This window comes from Lepisma saccharinum, chromosome 19, assembly GCF_977018435.1.
Source record: "Lepisma saccharinum chromosome 19, izLepSacc3.1, whole genome shotgun sequence".
In the NCBI taxonomy this organism is placed as follows: Eukaryota; Metazoa; Arthropoda; class Insecta; order Zygentoma; family Lepismatidae; genus Lepisma; species Lepisma saccharinum.
Genome location: NC_139247.1, coordinates 33,145,403 through 33,168,277, shown reverse-complemented (window position 1 = coordinate 33,168,277; position 22,875 = coordinate 33,145,403). Strand labels below are relative to the sequence as shown.

The window sequence follows — 22,875 nt, the reverse complement described above, 5'->3', positions numbered from 1 at the left end:
AATCGGTACGCTAAAGGTATCAGCCGATTTAGGCATATCGGTTTATTGGTAAAACTAACAATTATTATACTGATTCGATATATCTATAAATATCTTAAAATTTAGTGCAAAATTCTGCCATTTTGTTATAATTTTTATGGATAATATCCATGCCCTATTTGTCTGCATAAGCAACTTCTTTTACACTGCAGTCACCTCGAAACGCACATTTATTAAGGTCAATGAACCATTCAGGTTCTTCAAGGACCATTTGGAATTCTATATTGGATTGGTAGAATATGGGTTTATTGGTGTAAGTAAATTTAATATCGGTACTTTATCGATATCGGCAAAACATTTCATATCGACCCATCCCTACAAAAAATTTACCACTACTAGAGACATTGACCATCTAATCATTTCATGAGTAAAACAGTGGAAAAAGAAAAACTAGCCCAAAAGAAAAATCAGAATATACAGGGTGTCCACATTGAGACCGACATATTGCAGATCACTGCAATAACTTTAAAAGATAAAGTTCGCCATGCAGTTCACACTATGCCATGAGGCATATAAAGGATGATATGTGGGTAGGGCCCCACACATTCTATCGATCTTGGCCATGTTGGAGTTGATGGGATCAGCACCATGCTTTGGACACCATTACCCTCCAGGGTTGTCCTCAGGTACCCACTTATCTGAGGCTGGGTGAGGCCCAGAGCTGCTTCATGTGGGGACCAGGCTGAAAATTCCGACCTTAGTTCACCCACCCCTCAACTGCCATAACAAACTACACTGAAATAAAGACACCTTATGCATTGCATTACAGAAAGTGAGATTTTTGCCCAGAATGCTTGGCATGGAGAGTAATTGCATGGTGGCAGCACTGCAGTCGAGAAAGTCAAAATACTTTTGTGTTCATCTTCTAACATTTTGTATTTTCATGAATTTTTAAAAAGTTATGATTGATATATTTTTCAATAATGCTGAAAACTTGTAAAATTTGTTAAATAAGCATCTGGTGTGAGCAGCAAATCCACTGTAACAGAATGGGTGTTTTGTTTTTAGAACAGCAACACCAAACTTGAAAACAAACGGTGGTCTGGAAGGCCTCTGGTCATTGACAACTAAGCATTGCCCAAACTGATAAACAGGACCAACACACCAACCAGCATTAGCACATTGTCTACGAGAATGAGGATTCACATTTCACCAATGTTAGCTACCTGCACGATCTCGGCTTCCGAAGAAGATGACCTCGAGAAGTACCCCACAAACTGATACATCAGTAGGCTTTTTGCAACAACTATTACAAAATTCAAATGACAACAGTTCTGGCATTGAACTGTAATTTGACATGAAAAATGGACCATTATTTGAAATCCCTCACATAACACATAGTTGCAACCTGGCCAGTTGGTATATCTAGTGGTTCAAAAGGACATGTTCAAACACAAGGTCCTACTGTGCATCTGGTGGAATGCTGATGGTGTATTGTGTCTTGGATGGCAACGTCTACACTTACAAGTGGATTGGATGTTTCAAGTTCTGCACACTCACTATCCAATACTTATCAATCGGAAGCTAGATTGCTACAATGGCAGCAATCCGATGCAACTTCCAGTGTGATCCACTAAGTTAGCAAAAGAGGAGAGTACAGAAGTTCTTCTACACCCAGCCTGCAGTCCTGATTTCATATTCTTGCCTTTTCTAGTAGTAACTGGCTCACTGCACACGTGGTGCTTCAACTCAGTGGAGAAGGCTGAGGTAGGTCTGCAAGTTTTTCATATATCCAAACCAGACAAGTGCTCTTGCACAGAATTAACAATTAGCATAAAGACAGACAAAGAACACAGGCAATGATTGGTTTATAACTACCTAAGAAATTTTAATTACTACAATAAATAAATAAATAAATATATATATATATATATATAGCATATTGGTTATGTGCGCATTACTCACTATCTATAAACAAAAATACGTTAAAAGTATTAAATTTCGTCTACTTACGTAAGTGAGTATATATTCGTTGTAAACTACGTTTCAGAAGCTTTACTGCTTTCTTCTTCAGGTGGTCGTATTTTAGGCTCGGAACATCAAGCTATGTCGGAGAAGTGTCATACGAGGATACTAGGTAAAAGGTTGGGATTAAAACACTTCATGGCGCTCGACACTTACAAATTTAATCCCTACCCCCCTTTTTTCCCCTCACCAATACAAGGAGAATTCGTGTTCCGAGGAAAAAGAAAAAGAAATATCATGGATAATAGAGGTAGGATTGAAGAATGGGTACTCCGAATATGAAATGAATGTGTTAGCCAGAAGAGCGAGGAAGAATATCGCGAAGGGGAACTCCTATTTCGATAGCAGGATAGGAAAGGAGAAATTTGAGGAGGGAGAGTTGGATAGTAAAGTTCACTATGTTGGGATCCCGTACTGGAAAGGACTCATGGAGAAAATTGAAAAGACTGAAAAAGTATGGTGTGAAATGTGGGACGAAAACCCCTAGAAATATTGAAAAGAATTTCACAGATTATAAGAGGGGGGTAAAAATCTGAAGTAACCCAGACAAACAAAAAGGGGTTTATAAGATCTAGTGTGATTGCGGTATGGAATATATTGGACAGACAGGCAGAAACATGCGAGTTAGATGGGGGGAACATGATAAGAATATTAAGGAAATTGATCCGAAAATGGGGTTTGCGGAGCATGTAATAAACAGTGAGCATAGAATCATACAAAGGCAGGTTATCAAAAGAAGTAACAGTAAATTGGATAGGAATGTATACGAAACGGCACTTATTTGTGAGGGAAACAGAAATAAACTGAACCGAGACGACGGCAATTTGGATAATGTATGGATTAGCTTTTTTTAAAAGTGGGACAATAAGTATGTATGACAAAAATGCCCCGATAGGCTTCCATGTCACCGCGGAGGTAAAGAAAGCAGCCAAAGTGGAACGCGAATTCTCCTTGGATTGGTGAGGGGAAAAAAAGGAGGAGGGACCACTCGAAAAGAGGAAGTTCCCCATAACTCCGTAGCATGGCGCCAGCTGCTCGCATGCTTCACCTTGGGAGGGAACTAGGGCTTTAAACGGCCATCCATAGCTTACCGTGTTGGTGATTTTAACATGTTGTTTCGTGAGTTTTAAGGGTTTCTAACAAAGGTAGTTTTTAATTTGTAAGTGTCGAGCGCCATGAAGTGTTTTTAACCCCAACCTTTTACCTAGTATCCTCGTACGACACTTCTTCGACGTGGCTTGATGGCTAAAATACGACCACCTGAAGAAGGAAGCAGTAAAGCTTCCGAATCGTAGTTTACAACGAATATATACTCACACACGTAAGTAGACGAAATTTAATACTTTTAACGTATTTTCGAATATATACTACAGTATATACACACACACTAGCGGCAGCAGAAAGCTTAGACTCACCTGTAAAAATTTGAAATTCACTGAAATAAAGTTTAAAATGTGACAACAGGTGACACTACTGTGCTGGAATTTCACTATTGATATTTATAGAATGTTTTTAAAGCTGTTTTGATATGTCTTGGAAATTTTAATCTGTTTATCGAATGATGTTTATGTAATATAAGTGTGCAGTCTTCTTCTATAAACTTTTTCCTCTGTTATTGGTATGCTCTTAACAAGTTCTCACTGTCTTTTAATACATTCTCGTTTTTGTTAAACTTCAACACTGCAATGATATTACTGATTGTGAGTGGTTGCATCAGCCTACTGACGAGTTATTGTGGGGTCAATTATACTTATACCAGAAGTGATTTTGTGTAATTTTAACCTACAGTACCTGCTATTGTCATGCTATTTGTATTTGAAGTGTCCAATTGGACGTAAAGGCGGGAATAAGTTTGCATTTACCAGAAACTATGGGAAGAAAGGCTAATATAAGCCAAGAAATTAGGGCCAAGGCATGTGTATATAAGGAAATTGGATGGTCAAACCGACAAATAGCAAAACAATTAAACATTTCGGAATGCAGTGTCCGTAGAGCAGTTATACGAAGAGAGGAAACTGGCAGTCATGAGGATCAGCCATGCTGTGGGAGTCGAAGGAAGAAGTCTATCATCGAGGACAACCACATTGTCATCCTCAGTAAGCGTGACAGAAGGTGTTCGGCAGTGGACATATGCGCAGAAATAAATAAAACAAGAGAGCAACCAGTGTCTGTTACAACAGTGAAAAATCGTCTGCATACGGCTGGATTACTTGGTCGAGTAGCAGTTCGTAAACCATTGTTGAAAGCCTTACACAAGCGTAAAAGGCTGTAGTGGGCCAAAGATCATGCTAACTGGACCATCGAATAATAGAAACAAGTACTTTGGATGGATGAATCAAAATATGAAAAATTTGGTTCTAACAGCCAATACATTCGTCGCTGTTTTTTTAGTGAGAGTGCAAGAAACACAGGAACAGAAACAGTATCGTCGTATTCTTTCACGCAATGCTGTACCATCCGGGAAAAGATTAATTGGTCGAGGATTTGTTCTACGACAGGGTAATGATCCTAAACACACATCAAAATTGTGTAAGCAATATGTCGCAGGAAAGGAAGCCGAAGGAGCATTGCAGTCAATGATTTGGCCTTCCCAATCAGCTGATTTGTCACCAATTGAGTTATTGTGGGAGGAACTTGACAGAAAGGCAAAAGCAAGGAGCCCAAGCTCTGTGGAGGAGCTGTGGCAGTGTCTACTGGAAGCCTGGGAAGGTATGAAAACAGAGACATTAGAAAAACTCACAGCAAGAATGCCATGCATATGTAAAGCTGTCATCAAATCAAGGGGAGGACACATTGACGAACAGGCAGTGTGATGAAAATGCATTTTGAAAAATTGGTGTCTTCTATACAGTATTATATGTAGGTTGGTGTGTAACATACCCATACAAATTCAAATATATGCACTATGATGGTTGGTTTCAACTAATAGCATTTTATTTTCATTTCAACTATAAATATCATACGTGAGTCTAAACTTTCTGCCGCTAGAATATATATATATATATATATATATTCATTGTAATAACAACATATAATACTAATAACTTAAATTATAATTGCAATGTAATTTATTGATACAGTATAATTAATAATTTTTGAAATGATCAAGCTGTTATTTCCTTGGCATCTGAACTTATACAAATTCCAACAATACTAAATCCCTGATTATGTTCTGGTAATGATTTCACCTGGTAATCAAGGGGTCTCAAATTCAATTCTTGATGGAGGCACATGGCACAGTAGTTCAGATCCCATTTTAATCCAGTTCTGAGCATAAAGTTGACTTGAGACAAATTCTGACGAAGTTAATACTGAACTAAAAATAAATATACTGCAATTAATTTTCTCTGATGGTAATGCATTATCATGATGGGCAACCAATGACACACACTACCCATCTCATCAAAATATTTTGAGAATTTTATTTCATAGGTTGGGGATATCTCTCAAGATCTCTTCACCCATGGGCAATGAGTGACACAGTGGCACGTTTATGGATGCTACATGTGGTTATGTTAAATTCTACAATATGATATACTGCTTTACACAGGGCTATGGTTCAACTGTGTATGACATTTGTGGAGAATTTGCTGATGAACAAATGATGCTGCTTAGTGGAGCAGCCATCTTGTGTAAAGCAACGTATCATCATATTTAAGAACCTAGTGTATGCACATGAAATGCTTTACAAATGTTCTGTAAGGGATCTACAAACTTACACCTTTGTGGTCCGGGTGAAGGGAGCTTAGTTAGTGCTTCAATATTACTTTTTGTTCTTAAATAATTATGTGCAAGTAATACACACAAAATAATACTTACCATTGGTATTAATAGCATCCTGCAACCAGTTCCTGAGACTTACACAGCATTCTGCATACCATGTACCAAAAAGAGGCAAATCTGAAGATAACTTCTTCCACCAAAGTAACACATGATCTATATATGTTCCCACTTCTCCCCACAACACTTCTTGGTAGTAAGTCAAAACTTTTGAATGCACACCTTTAGACACTCGCATATCGCCATTTTTCGATCGTTTCACACCATTTGTTCCAATCATCTCTGGAATGTTTGCCACAACAGACAACAGAGTTCTGATGTAATGCTCTTCCGTATCCATAAAGTTGTTCAGCACCTGCAAGTCAAGATTCACTATTTTTTCACAACAATTTCCTCGCCTAAGATGCCTAAACAATCGATGAGTTCGTTCAACAGGTGGCAAGAGTGAGTTCAGAGGTGGAGTTAGATGACCAGTAAGATCTCTCGCGATTTCAAGGCTTGTAGCATGAGAACTGTCACTACACACGTCACTTCCGTCACTTTCATGGTAACATGTACAATTTTTAAGTTTTTCAGGGGATGTTATAATGATGCCCATCCTGCGATTAACCGAGTCTGGAATTTTAGTCCACACTGAATTGTCTGGTGGAGCTTCTACATCCGGAAGTATGTAATTCTTTAAAATAAACCCTACAAGTTCATGACAACCACATTCGGCACGCTGCTGTGCCAAAATCTGAAATATTTTTGTTATCGATAACCGCCTCAGGGGATAGCGAAGAACGGGGCATGTATTTGTGCGTAAGCTGTTAACATTGAGAGACACTTTTGCTCCGAGATTACTTTCGTCTCGACCAGTATTATGATCCTCGCCTCCACCTTCGGAGAGCATGCTATTATACAAAACAGCCAACTTAAATAAACTTTCCAATTGACTGTGACTGTTATCTAAAGCACTAACTGTTCCACCAGCAACTTCCCTCAGAACAGTCTGAATGACTTGGTTCACTAAGTAATAGATTGTTATTTGTACATTTTGCAGCTGGTTTCTCATGTGTTGCACTTTGTACCAGTTCACAAACGAACACAGCTCCTTCTTCCCTGAGACAAAATCCAGCTTGTCCTGTGTCATTTGGAAGGCACTAACCAAAGACTTCATCTCCTCCAAAATTGGATTGAAATCCAACCCAACTTTAGACAATGGTGGAAGAACATTCCTTCCATCTTGTTTTCCCGTGCTTGATGTCTTTTTTGTAGCTGACAACCGACAAAGAATATTTCTCAGTTCAACAATTAATTTTGTGCCACGGCGCTGATGCTGCCAGCATTCACTGAAAATCAAGATACAATCTGCATCTGCAGCTGCCTGATTTGCAAATAATGACATAATGTTCACAAAAAGTCACAGCACTTGGGGAAACACACACTTTTGAAAACTCGTAGCAAAGGGAACTTAACCAGGTTGCAGGCAACTTGAATCTGTCCTCTTGTGTCGAAATGGAAACTGGATAATGTGAAAGCACATGGCTTCTTAAATGGAGCAACGTCTTCTTTCAAGTTTTCATGTTGAATCTGCAACGGAATGAACCAAGTGTAAGAACAAAGATATGCATTAACATCATGAAAGCAAAGCTCTCATGGATATTACTACAGCTATTTTCTAATTACATTTAAACAGATGGGAAGACCTTCAAGATTTATTAGATTGAGGATATGTAATGCAGGCTTCTTTATACACCATAATCCTTATAAAGATAACACCAAAAGTAAATCTATAAAATCGTCAATTTTCAAGGGAGCGTACAACTGCTTCACACACAGCCTTTCCAGCTTCTATGACACCAACTAGCTTCTTGTGGGTCATTTCCTGTCATGGTCTACAATTTAGCTGGGGTGGATGCACTTGCCCAACCTGTCCCCCTTGTCCCACCCTTCCCTTCATATATTCTTGATTGGTATGTCTATTTATTATTTTATTTGTAGGCCTACATTCATCTGCTTATTGGAGCCAAACAATCAAAAGTGAAGAATCAAAATATTTTACCTTTCAAAACTTTCAATATCTTAAAGTCAATAAAAAGGTGCAAACATGTAATTTGGTGCGCCAAGAGACAAATCAAGTAACAATTTTATTCAGTAAAATATTCATGATTGTACTGTTCATTTGTCTGTTAGTGTAAGTAATTGAAGCATTCGATACTTCTTGATTATTCATAAAATGTAACAGCTACAATTATAAAATTATATGAATGGAATGAAGTGTCAAGTTTCTATATAATATAATAGGCTATTATTTAATTATTTTGATTGATCCATCTCTCTGAATGCCAAAAGGAGTAAAAGAAAATATAGTAACAACTGATATGATAGTGATCTATTGCTAGCAATTAAATATAGAAATATCATATTTTGTAGCATAATACTTTCATGAGACAGTAGTTGCCTCAATTTGTCTATTTAGCAAGCTACCTGAAATAAAAAATACGAAACATTCTATAATGCAATTGGATTCGGAATGCTAAATTATTACATGTTACATCATATTGAAAATCAGGTAAAGGTTTTCTATACTTATCAAAATTACTTACTTATTAAAATCTCTCATTATTTAATAGAAACATAGTATTTTTAACTTTCTTGAAATCTTCAAGAATTTCCTATATTGTTTGTTAACCGTAAACCTAAAGTACATTCACAATTTACAATCATTCAGACAATTCTATGGTCGTTACTTGAGCACAGTTGCCTGGAACTGCAGACAAAACTCTGGGCTGCTATTATTGCTAATCAAGGGCTTCGCAAAATGATTTGAAGGACTAAAAAACGTTCCATGAGGAATATAATATTACCAACAATCGAATATATCATGAAATACATTTGAACATATCCTAAAGTTTACTCAGGAATAGGCCCAATAGTTCATATGTCTACTGGCCCAATAGTTCATATTTCTACCACCAGGTGGCAGGCTGACTAGAAGTAAAATGCTGAAGAGAAAGCATTTTGCATCTTACAATTTCACATGCGAATGTCTAATGTTTAGTTGAGCAGTGATGATAATTATTTCCCGAAGTTAGTGTTCAGCAATTAGGCTACATCGATTGATTGGACGTGCAGCTATCAGTGATAAGCATCTTCTAAGGTGGCCCCCAAGGTCACGCGACCTCTTCCCCTGTGAAAACTCTGCCAGACAATTTACCTTTACAAGAGCAGCTTATTCGCTGGAATTGATCATAACACTTTTCTTCTCAATGGGCATGCTACCCACTACAAAAACAGTTGATTTAAATATCCAAGCATCTTGCAGTTCATGCAACCCATTGGGGAGTATGTTTCGACAATGTCCTTGACATACCCTAGAGGCCAATGTGGAGAGAATTAGGAAATGTTGTAAAGTAGTTCGATGTTAGCTATTGCGGATTAAACATGGACAGTTATTTGCTGGCATTTATTTAAAAATCATGCATGAAATTGAGCACACTCAACATGGACAGGTTCACGTGAAATTGTATAAACTGCAAAATGCTTTCTCCTCCCAACAGGTAGCCATTTTACTACTGATCAGCCTGCCACCTGGTGGTAGAATTATGAACTAATGGGCCCATTCCTTGAAAAACTTAAGGGTGTGTTTGAATGAATGTATTTTACGGGATATTCAATCCCAGGTAATGTTATATTCCTTATGGAACATTTTGTTATAGTTCAAATCATTTGGAAAGATCCTGTATGCCACTAATATATTTGTTTTTCACATAGCTCATAAAAACGCTATTCCTAAATCCATTAAGAAGGGCAAATACCTTCTTGGTCACAAATTCTAGATTAGGATACTGCCAGTCACAAAACTTCGAAGCATGACCCTGCAGTAATATGTAATCTTTTTCCTCCCCAAAATTAGAATTCTAGGGGGAAAAAGCATTTGGTTTGAACCATTAATTAATATCAGTAATTTCCTGCAGGAGTGTGCGGGATCCAGAAAAGTTGGTACAGGAATCGGGAAAGGAATTTCCCATCTCGACCTTGATTTCGGGAAATTATTTCACTTTTCGGCATCCCGAACTTTCGATCCTGACCCAAAAAAAAAATCTGTCAGGCACACACCTAAGTTTCTGTGTAATATAAACTAGCAAGCAAAAGTATTATATCAATGGGTGATGAATATCTCCCTCAAAGTGTTTGTGTAATATATAATCAATGTTAGGATTACACGACCTTTGAAACACCCTGTGTTTTTAAAAATTTTGTTATGTAGGTTTTCCGCCATACTGAAACGATTACTTCAAATGAGTATTACAATGGGGGATGAATATCCCTCAAATTGTTTATGTAATGTACAATAAATGTTAGGATTGCACGACTTTTGAAACACCCATTATATTCCAAAATTTTGTTATGTAGGTTGTCCGCCATACTGAAACGTTTGACTTGACTCACACCACTTCTCTAAAAATATGCAGATTCTATGAAAATTTCAGATCAAAAGGGCTGATTTTAAGAGAGCAAGGTTGGTGACTTGCAGTACCCGGATCTACAAATCTTGCCCCCCCTGCAAAATATTACCAAGGGCCCCTCTACCAACCTACCTTTACACACACACACACACACACACACATGTATATAATGTATTGATCTCATGTTGACAAAGTCACATATAATGGCCTACAGGGTGATTCAAAAGTCCCTTAACACCCCCTTATAAAAAGTAAAGGAGTTAGGCTGCATACAAGGGTACAATTGGTCATGATAGAAACAGATTAGGCTTAAGGGGAACCACATTGGTGTGTTCCAAGCAGACGTCCGCCTTATTGGTGGCCGCCATATTGAATTCAACTCAAAAATTTCAAATGGGAAAGGGGTGATGTGATGTATATATGACACTGTTTTCTCACACCTGGAAAATGATACATTTGTTACAATCATACAGTCATAAATTTTTCCTGATTAAAGATAAGTTGAAGAAACCTTCACCACTGCATTTCTGGTGAAATTCAAGCTTCATTTGATTCTAGTCTGACTGCCACGTGGGAAACCTGGGGTGGGTGATTTAAGATATAAAGCATAAAGCGGCTCTAGGGCCTACCCAGCATCAAATCAAATAATACCCGGCGGGGGTGGGGGGAGGCAGTCAAAGCGTGGTGCTGATTACATTACCTCCAAGATGGCCGACATCGAAAGTATGCCTACCGACACATACACTAAAGGTGCCTTCATGACACAGTGCTTAATGCACATAACTATATTTGTATATATTGTATTTGTTTCTGTACCCCTGAGTAACTACGTTTATTTTTTTTACATACGCGAACCCTCTACTGTGTCAATGGCTGTGGGCCCCCTAAAGGCTTACTTGTGTCCAGGTTACCCCGCACTGCGGGGTTTTGCGGCTTGTAGATCCGGCACTGGCGACTTGCCTTCGTCTAGGGTGACCAGACGTCCTCTTTTATCCGGACATGCCCTCCTTTTTAGGCGCCTGTCCGGCGTCCGGGCAGATTTTTTAGAAATCGGCAAATGTCATCCTTTTTTTTGGAAAGAGTATACTGCATTGGCGTGTGCTGCACAGAGAATGTATCCATGCATAAGGATCATCCTTTGTTATTTCACATCAAAAGCTTGGATGTTTTAGATCGCTTGGAGCGCGTTAAATATTTGAGCAATGTTCGCTGAGCATCTGAGAGCTTACCTACCATCATTTTATCCAAGGATGTCATCAGTATCATAAGAGAGCATACTGTTATACAATCTCTGCATTTCCGTTACGAATGAACGAGTCATTCATACGCCATACCAAGGTTTTAAGGATGGGAGAAACTAATATGAGGCAGGGTGTAAAGTAGTCAGTCACTTTCCCCTGCTGATGAAAGAGTGCCAGAAATGTTCACGGCAATAAAATTATATTTCTTGTCCCAACCTAAACTACATAAAATATTAATTCAGTTTTGGAAATAGGTTAAACGATCCGTAACAGTCAGGATTCTAAATGGACATTTTATTGATTGATTTGTTTGATTTATTTATTTTACTTAGCGTTTTGTGCCTCTTGGCTAATTTGCGAAGAGTGATGAGTGATGAAATGATGAAATTGATGAATGGACATTCACAAACAACCAAGCCCGAGCGGGATTCGAATCCGGGACCCTGGTGTCGCAGCGCTAAATACCCCCTACATGGAGGTATCCCCCACCATTCACACTTTTTCTCACTTTTACACATTTCAATTGTTACAGTTTCTCAGTTTCTTATCATCTGGACAAACACAAATACCCATGCCTTATCCGGGACTCGAATCCGGAATCCCTGGCGTTGTAGCGTGCTCTGCTAACCACTCCGCCACAGGGTCCGGCAAATGGACATTTTAAAAAGTGATAAATTCTTTGATGTTTTCTTCATTGTATAAGTGTCAGAAACTTCTTGGAATTTATTAGAAACAATCACTCAATGGGAAATAACCTGTAGAAATTGAGATTTCCGCAGTGTCGGGAAATTTTGAATATTTTCCGTCCCGACATTGCGAATTTTTCCCGTCCCCCCCCCCTTTCCACCTCCCTCGGGTTAGCTAGGGTTAAGAGTAATAATGGCAAATGTGTTGTGATTTTTTTGCGGTATCCTCTTTTTTTGGGCTTTGTCCTCCTTTTTCACCATGCCCTGTCCTCTTTTTTGAATGTATTTGTCTGGTCACCCTACCTATGTCCTCTCTTTCGACTTATGAACCATGCATTATATTCAGTGCCGGATCAACAAGCCGCAAAACCCCGCAGTGCATGAGGGCACGGTGACAATTAATCCTTTATAGGGCCCTTAGTCATTGGCATAGTAGAGGGTTTGTATATACATATGTAAAAATTAAACGTAGGTACTCAGGTGTACAGAAACGAATACAATATATACAGATTAAATAATAGTTACTTCTAACATTAGTAGCAGTAGGAGCAGTAGCAGCAAACGCAGTAGTATAAGAAGCTTCAAAACGTGTGAAAGTTACAAAGTAACAGAGTTTCAGTGTTGCAAATTATGGAAGATTCGTACCAAATTCGATATCTGAAGACCATTTTTAAACCACGACGCAAAATCAGGTGAAATAAAGTGCTTCGTTTATAAATTGAAAAAAAGTAGATGGAAATTTCCAGGGGGGTCGACCGACTGGTTCGACCCCCCTGCCGACGCCCATGTGTGTATGTATGTATGTGTGTGGGGGGTGTAAAGGTAGGTAGGTAACATTTTGATAGGGGGGACAAGATTTGTAGATTATATTACAACGTTTTTACTGAAAATTTGAGGATCAAGTGGTGTCCTAAAGCAGCAGAGATTTTCATCACTAGTTTTAAAAAATGGGGCCCGGACAGGGATGTGAGCATATAACATGGGAATAATCCATTTTTCGTGATTAAACGCTTTAACTGATTTCTCTCAAATGCAATAGTTACTTGGATCAATCATCGACTACCTGTTGCTGTACGAATTTAAGGCTCCTTCATACCGCGACGAAAACGCGCAGTGCAGACGTTCCGTTTTAAACAGATTTTTCAGTTACGAGCAAAGATAGGACCTCGGGGTTTGTTCTCTATCCTTCAGAAAATATGGCTGCGTAATTCCTACAAAGCCGAAATTTAAAAAAAGACCCTGCTTAATAAGTAAATTGGGCATAAAAATGGGGAAAACCGTAATTTTCACATGCAATTATCTCGTTAACCACACAAGCTTATGGAAAACTGTTTTGTTGGGGTCATGCAATGTTCATTGTACTTGACATTAACATCATCACTGTAGAAGTCAGTTTTCCTATTTTGAGACTGTTTGAGGAAAACGAAACCCTTGCAATACGTAAAAGTGTCCCTGCACTGTGGCGACACCTCGTGCAGATAGTTAGAAGCATTCTAAACCCCACCCACAGTAGAACGTGGAGGGATACAACAAAATAGCTCGTGAAGACAAAACACGATCGCAGGAGGCAGGGAAGTGTGCATGCGTCAACTGGACGTGTTCAATTGCAAAATATGGGTGACGGCAGCAAGTGTGTTTGGCACAAGATGTGGGCTCCGAGAAAATCGTCTGCTGCAGAAACAACAATGAAGTTTCAAGCGCTACAAAATCGCCGGCAAAATAACTACGCAGACGTTCACCTATCGAGGAAGGGTTCAGAATGAAATATAAATAATACCTATCCGTTTACTACATCATGAAATGGGGAAGTATTTATCGCTTTCCATTAGACGTTTACATTGTACATACGTAAACCAGTAACGTTATTTTGAGTAATTCAATTAAATCGGTCTACTTGGCAAATATTACGCTATAATACATAGAACAAGTTTGCTGGGGGTCCAGACCCCCTCCCCCCGAAAGGATTATGAAGTACTAAAATTTTAGCAATTTTTGCATATTCGATGGATAATTTCCTCTGAACGCGTATTGGAAGGGAACGATTATAGCTATAAATATAATACGGCTTTGAAGTATAGCACCCGAAATATTTATCAAGTACTACTATTTTTACTCTGAATATATTGGAAGGCAATGATTAGGATTGACATCATACAGCTTTGAAAGACATAAAGGATTTATTTAGGGCGTCTGGACCTCCTCCCCCAAACGAAAAGATTACCAAGTAATAAAATAATAACAATACTCGTTTAGCATTAGTGAATTTATTGGAAGGCAGGGATTATATTGGGATTGTACGGCTTTGAATGATATTAGAAAGAAGGTTTATGCATACTACAACTCATAACAATATGTATACAATATTAATCAGAAACTTCACTGTATCTAACATTTATTTCGTTATGCAATAGTATTCAATTCTTCTTCTATTTTACATTAATTTAATTGCCAGGCACTTGTTCTTATGTAAATGTTTCTACTTTTAACTACAGGTAAGCTACAGAATGAATATACAATGTTTGCCTCTTTACCTAGTCACGTAATAATAATATATGTTGAAATTAGTATTACTTTAATTCAATTAAAATATTATTATTATTATTATTCGTAGACATTTCGTTCATTTAGTACATTGAGTGTACTAATCACTTACTGCGGAACTATTGTAAGAAACTGAGACTCATAAGCACTAATAGTAATCTGAAGTACGTATGTTCACCTGAGAAAACGAATCTGATCCAGCATTCTGAGATTAGGAGGAGGAGTGACAAAGGCCGTGAAACATTGTATTAGTCAGGACGGTTTGACACCTGCTTGTCGACATACAGATTTGTATAAGGATATTATCAACGGGCCAAGCCATGTGTTCGATGAACATTTGCATTGCTTTGAGCGTGGCTACTTCTGCTCTGGAAAATCTGCAGAAGAAATTAATATTGTTCCCGAACTTCAGGCAGCCAGTCTGTACCCGCTCATCATGGAAGCAGTGGACCAACTCGCAATTCACTGCAGAAGTCTCCTCAAGAACTTAGACAACAACCCTGCGGAACAGTTCAACTACATAATAGCAAAGTTTCTTGGTGAAAAACGAGTGAACTATGGGTTGAAGAGGTCTTATGGGCCTAGATGCTCCGCTGCTCTGGTTTCTCATAACACACACACTCCATTGTACAGCCTACACAAAGAAATGTGCGCCGAGAACAGCCCAGGATTTTTCACAAAGTTGCTAGAGTCAAGGTGAAATCGTCGACTAAGCCTCTCCAAGAACCGGCAGCATCCCAGAACCAGAAAGAGGTTGCGACTTGAGCCTACGTCTGCATAATTGGTAATACGCATAACGAGGATTACGGTCAAAATGCCCAAAAAACCAGACCTTTCGCCTAATATGCTATAGCAAAGATATCAAGAGTTCCTGCAGCCGTTATCACGCACAGAACAGGAACGCCAAGAGCTCGAAAGGAGCACTGTAATGCAGAGGAACTGCGGGCTTTGGAAGCAAGAGAGGCGTAAGTTACTCACAGCATTCCATTTCGGGGTAGTATGCAAGAGAAAGCCCTACACTGGCTGCGAGAAACTAGTCAAAACCCTACTCTACAGTGACTGGGACTGTGAAGCAATGCGGTACGGTAGGGAAAAAGAACTCACTGCCATTGAACATTTGGAAAAGGAGGTTAACGTGACGGTAACACCATGCGGCCTGTTTGTTGACCCCACCATTCCATATTTAGGAGCGTCCCCAGATGGCCTGGTAGGTGAGGATGGCATTATCGAAATTAAGTGTCCCTTTTCTGTCAAACATGTAACACCTGCACATGCCATCAAGACGAAGATAGTAACTTTCTGGGTAATAGTGTAGGGTAATAGTAATTATTACACGGAGAAGGTACTGTATCTTTGGTCTGTGGACAGAGAAAGGTGTTAAAATAGAATACATCCAGAGAGATGATCAATTGTGGAAGAAGAATATGGAAACGCAGCTACAACAATTCTATGTTGAGTATCGACTACCAGAACTTGTCTATCCACGGCACACACGCTCAATGCAGATCCGAAATCCCACGAGAATAATCCAAGCCCAAAACAGAAGGAAGGCGAAGACGTTAGATGGGAAGAAAAAAAATCACCGGCAAACTGATCATGATGGAGAATCTTTATAAACGAGGTAACCTTTGTATGTAACGTAAGCACTGTTTGTGGCATAGTTGGAAGTAGTTATTTCTGGGAGGCCTACACATAACGTACAGCAACAGATTTCACTTTTGTAAGTGTTTAGAGGCTTTTCTTCATGAATTTGATCTTATTTATGTATTGCAGTGCACAGGAGGCGTTTTGTATAACAACAGAGAATATGTTTACCTTTGAGACTGATTTTGTCATATAAATTGTTCGCAAAGTATTATTAGCTTATGTAACGTAATGTACAGAAACACAGGGCGCTTTCCAACTATTGTGAGAGTTTCGTTGTCATGTATTTGTTCTTTTTGTATTACATAGTGTATCTACGTGCACTGCTGTTCATGAATTTTTAAGAAGCTCATTGTTTGTGTCCGTGTATTATTTTTTGTAGCACAGTAATTTTTTACCTGTTTGTCAGAATTTTTTTCGTTCTTTGTTATTTGTACTTCAAATAAGCAAAAATTGGAATAGTATACAGGGTGGGCCAGACTCAACTGGGCAGTTTTCGAACATTAGTAACCAATAAATCCAACAGCACACGGAAAAATTGGAAAGAACATTTTGTTGTCGACAGATGGATGCATCATACGGTATGCTGTGAACGAGGTTGATCGCTGGATTGGCCGTCGAGGGCCTGTGGAGTGGCCAGCCCGATCACCCGACATCAACCCACCATGCTTTTTCCTTTGGGGTTACCTCAAACACAAGTTGTACGCTAATCCCATTGATAGTGAGCAACATATGCGTGAGGTGATTGTTCAGGAGTAAGGCGTGTGAAAATGTTGCTTTGCGTCTACAAGCCTGTGTTGACTTAGATGGTGCCCAGGTCGACCACTATCTTGAAAATCAATGACTTATGTGTGTGTGATTTCATTTTTGTAACAATTTTGTAGCCATTGGAATTGTTAACATTTGTCAATAAAAATAAAATAGATAAAAAATAAAAATAACATCTTATCAAAAACTGCATAATTGAGTCTGGCCAACCCGGTATATATACATAAGAAACTGTTACTTAAGCAAGAAAAATAAATTCACCTCGAGAAAAACCAGTCTACTCCGTTCCCTGCGATGTAGATGGCAATGTCTGTTCTCATCATCCCATTCATTACTCTTCACCACGAAATAAACTTTATCTGCAGAAAATAATACAGAAAGACTACTAATTCAGTAACGCACAACTTTACTCTTCCAGTGTGAGCGTTGTTCGTTGTAAAAGCAAAGTTATAAAACTACAATTTTAGCATACGTGTAGTTAATTGTACATGATCAGAATGATATGTGTATATCTTATGGAACACTGTCCATTCAATGAACCTGTTGTGATCACTGACTGGGCAAACTAAAGAAATGTTTAATTCGTGCTGTTTTAAACTAATTAGTGTCACATTTAGCGAAAATATAAACAGTTCATATTACTAGATTACCATTGTTAATAAATGTTATAATAAAAACAATGTATTGCCGGCTCCCGTCCGTGGCGGAGGGGTTAGCACATCGCGCTACGACGCCAGGGGTCCCGGGTTGGAATCCTGGCCTGGGCATGGTTGTATGTGAGTGTTCATTCATCAATTTCATCATATCATCACTCATCACCATCTTCGCAAATTAGCCAAAAGTGGCACAAAAGGCGAAGCAAATCAATCAATCAATCAAAAAATAATGTATTGTTATTATGACTATAAATACTAAAATCTAAACAATCTTGAAACACCTCGCGACAAAATTCTGAATAAGCCAATTATAGTTACAAAAATTGTAATTTCTATTTAGGAACTGTAGGTACAAAATAGGAACAGTTTTCGGTTTTCCTTTCATTGCTCTTTATGGAAGATTAAAAAGAGGAAGAGAGAGAGAGAGAGAGAGAGAGAGAGAGAGAGAGAGAGAGAGAGAGAGAGAGAGAGAGAGAGAGAGAGAGAAGTGCCTATTCCCCTCCCTACCTCTCCCATATAATGATATAGCCAAGATTCAAGACATGAAAGCGCGGCTGTGATTACTATCTTCCATTTCATACATGTTTGAGAATCTTTTGTCATCAAATTACGGTTTTACTATCCATGAAAAATTCGTTACGTGTTAAAAGAATGATAATTCATGTTTGCTTTCTTCGCTCGCCTGTGCGCCAGATGGTCAACTGCTTCACAACAAACAAATTTTCGTCCTTCCACCCTTGCAAGCGATTGTGTTTGTTTCCCCTCAGGTACCCACCCCATCCCAACTGCTCTCCCGTCAGCTTGAACAGTAAACAACGAATGCCTACCTTCAACGATCTCATATGAAGATCTGTTTCCATGTGTAGGTAATCTTTTATACTTTTTTAATATAATTTCGCTGTTTCTTTAACATAACTTCTGTAGGTTCGTTAGGGACTATTTACTGTGTCGGAGCTCTACGAGGCAGTAGAAGCTGAGACCCAAGAAAACTGTGAAGACTGCCAATCTCGTGAATAACTCTGTTACGTCAGAGATACGTACAGAGTAAGCCACACAAAAACCAAACCATATGACCCTCCTTTTTTTTCCTTATTCCTCAGATTCGACTTTCGTCAAATGTATGAAGGAGCCTTAAGTTTGAAACCTTCGCTGCATCGGTCATGTTTACAAAATTATCGACTTGCCCCCATTTCGAACCTCGATCCTTCCTAAACGACGCCCTATATGTTCTATATTATGAGTTTAGGGCTTAAGTGATTCCCTAAAACTACTAACATACCTGTTTCTTAATATATGAAAATGTATTGTAGATAAATGAGCGGAATTTTAAGGTCTTGCACGAAAGAAAAAAACAGTTTTACTTCCTCCATTTTGAAATCTGTTCATCGACTTGTCACAATGTTTGCATCTTATACTTTAAATGTTCTACTGCAAAACTGCGTGCGACCTAAGAAATTTCCTAAAATGAAAGTGAATTTAGTCCATAATCTCCCGAAAATGTACTACAGGGTGTTCCACGAACGGCGCAACTGGGAATTAAGAGTGGTGTTACTTTGTAACCGAAACCTGTACATACATAAGTCATACACCAAATGTTAGCCCTGTCCAAGTAGATATTTTTAAACATAGACACAACAAATGGGGTGCAGTGTTGTTCATGCATGCCAAATGTAAGTGAAAGTGTAAATTTATTTTTCCACAAAGCATGGAAAATTGCATGTCAAACATTCGTACGGAAATTTGGACGTCAATTTCCACCTTGGGTAGGTGGACTATTTCGCCATCTATAGTTCAGAGAAGAAAACCGATCGTTTTCGCCTATAGCCAATCCTGAAATGCCTCATAAAGGCGTACCGGTCCAAATGGGTGTTTTAAAAAAAAATATGAGGTACAGTGGCAACACTGTTGATGTTTGAAGGCAACAAAAGGTGTGTTTAGTGATGGTCTATGACATGGAAATACTGGAAACAGGAATAAAAGAAAATGAAAATTATGGTGAAAAAAGAGCCAGGAGTAGGTAAGTAATACTTTTTTCACCATAATTTTCATTTTCTTTTATTCCTGTTTCCAGTATTTCCATGTCATAGACCATCACTAAACACACCTTTTGTTGCCTTCAAACATCAACAGTGTTGCCACTGTACCTCATATTTTTTTTTAAAACACCCATTTGGACCGGTACGCCTTTACGAGGCATTTCAGGATTGGCTATACGCGAAAACGATCGGTTTTCTTCTCTGAACTATAGATGGCGAAATAGTCCACCTACCCAAGGTGGAAATTGACGTCCAAATTTCCGTACGAATGTTTGACATGCAATTTTCCATGCTTTGTGGAAAAATAAATTTACACTTTCACTTACATTTGGCAACACTGCATGAACAACACTGCACCCCGTTTGTTGTTTCTATGTTTAAAAATATCTACTTGGACAGGGCTAACATTTGGTGTATGACTTATGTATGTACAGGTTTCGGTTACAAAGTAACGCCACTCTTAATTCCTAGTTGCGCCGTTCGTGGGACACCCTGTAGTTAGACAAAGTTATTATAAAATTAACAGAACGATTTTGCGTGCAGAGAAAATCTGTTTTTCGTGCAACACCCTGAAAAGCGTCGCCTCATTTCACTCAAATGCAGTACCAAACTAGCGTGTAGGCGCAACTTGGGACCTAACTTTGGGGCGCAGAATGAAACTCGAAGCTTAACTTGCGCGGGGGGGGGGGGGGGGAGGGGCGGAGAATGGAAAAGTTTCCAAACCCATAAAAATAGCATCCACGATTGTTTGTTAAATAACTGTTACATTTGCGAAATCATAGATATTACTCTTTATTTTTTTGCTCCTCAGGTCCTAGGAGGTTCACAAGGGGGGCAAGCACCCCCTTGGCTCCGCCAAGTCACGCCTATGGAAACCAGTCCTTCACATACAGAAATGATTTTATCTAAACAAATCTAAATTTAAGGCAGTAATCGTGGTCAGAAAATGATAACGGGAAAATTAATCCCGATAACCGTCTCTTAAATACATCACTGCATGGGGAAAAAAAACGAACCTTGAAGGCACATTTAGGGGATGTGGGGGTAGGGCCCCACACATTCTCGATCTCGGACACTTTGGAGGTGATGTGATCATCACCACGCTCCGGCTGCCTTTACCCCCACCCCCTACCCAAGGTACCTACTGACTTGAGGCTGGGTGAGCCCAAGAGCCGCTTTGTTCGGGAACAAGGTCGGAAAAATTTCGACCTTAGATCACCCACCCCGAGAATCGAACCCGGATCTCGCGCCCTACCAGCTAGACCACCGCGGCTCTTAACTGCGAGTCCTCACGGACGACTTGACGGTGTTACTATCTACAGTATAGCAATACGACACACTCGTCAAGTGTGAATATTGGTTACACTACTACAGAGTATTTCAAAATTATTCATTCAATTTCAAATGAACACATATTCTATTTTTGCAATGTCGTATGACGAGTGTTACATCCACTTAAAGGAAAACGTAAAATTTCATATTATGTCTTACAAGTGCTTCCCTTGTTAACACTAAAATATCGAGAATATAGTCAAGCTCCTGCCACACACACGGTCCAACATGTTAGTTGTGTCAGACTCTTACGACAGCAACACTGATAGATTCGTTCATAATTATGGACAATGATGTCATGCGTATAGCATCTTTAACGTACCCCCTATAAGACGCGTGAACAATATTTTGATACCTGGGAGGCAAACACAAAAAGCCATCTGCTGTCCGTTCGCCATTTTCCTTCAAGGTGAGTGCTGGGAGAGGTACGACGTTAGAAATGGTATTTAGCGACGTGCTATGAAATTTTACGAGTTTTCCCATTCTCGTATTGATGTCTGTCGCTACTTTGGCGTTGTAAACACAAAATATGAAATCGGATGTATAATTTTGAATTACTCTGTATTTATTACATTACAAAAAAGTGAATTAGGTGCTTCATTTCTTACCTAACCTAGATCTCAAGTTTTTCCATCGCCCCAGATCAGTGGCAAATTGCTTTGGTTTGTAACACTAGGAGATGTCCATGTTGAGATCTGTGCTTAAAGACAGTCTATTTAGATCAATCCCATAGACAAGGCTCGAGGACAACAGTTACTTTTTCAGCAATTCATCTCAGCTGCCACACGTGGAGGGGGTGGTAAGCACTGTGCAAATTAAGCTTTTTCTTTGGGGTCACTCAGTGGCGTATATGCGATTTAATTTTGGGAGGTAGGTTTCTTTAGTATCCAAATTTGTATGCATGTTAACTATAAGTACTTTAGAACATTGGCTCTAATCTTGGTAATGACATTTTGTGATAACATTTACATGTAATCTAGAAATAGGCGTGCTGAAAAGTAATGCCTCCTATTTTTTTTTAACGGTGTAAAGACATTTTGGATTTTGAGCAACCATGCATTGTACTCTTCAGACTTTCCATTCCAAGTTTCAAACTTCTATCACCAGGGGTTGCTGAACTAGAGCGAGGAAAATGGCAGCATGTAATCATACTATGTCGTTACACTTGAAACAGCGTGTGGTGACCGAGTTTTTAACTGTAGAAAATGTGTCCCCAATTGACATCCATCAGAGAATGAAGGCTTTTTATGGCAATGAATGTGTAACGTTAGTACTGTATGATATAGGGCTGTTCATGCTCACAATGAAAACCCCTACCGAGGAACTCAAAACTTGTGTGACAAAGAACTTCTTGAGAGTTAAGCGTTCCTCGGCAGGGATTTTCATTGTGAGCATGACCAGCCCAACTTCATACAGTACTGACGTTACACATTCATTGCCATAAAAAGCCTTCATTCTCTGATGAATGTCAATTGGGGGACACATTTTCTGTGTCCATGTATGTTGTCACATGTCTTTACACCGTCTCAAAAATATGAGGCATTACTTTTCAGCATGCCCTCGTACATTTACAAGTTAAGAAAACCCAAACTAATACATAAAAAGAGCTACCGAACAAGTAACACCGAAAACTTAAACGATTTCTATTGCCGAGTTCAAACGTAACGTCCATCCAACCTACCTCACGTTTCTTGTGGACACTTTAACAGTGTAAAATATCAGCACTATGCCTTGAA

At 39.0% G+C, this 22,875-nt stretch overlaps 1 protein-coding gene across 1 annotated transcript in view; it reads right to left on the bottom strand.

The window, feature by feature from the left end:
* LOC146002822 (uncharacterized) overlaps window positions 1-22,875 on the bottom strand; it is a 96,149-nt gene that overhangs the window by 31,801 nt on the left and 41,473 nt on the right. The window contains exon 2 of the mRNA XM_083140786.1: window positions 5,824-7,356. Coding sequence (XP_082996912.1) covers window positions 5,824-7,171 — 1,348 coding nt within the window. The 5' untranslated portion in view covers window positions 7,172-7,356. The remainder of the gene's footprint in view (window positions 1-5,823; window positions 7,357-22,875) is intronic.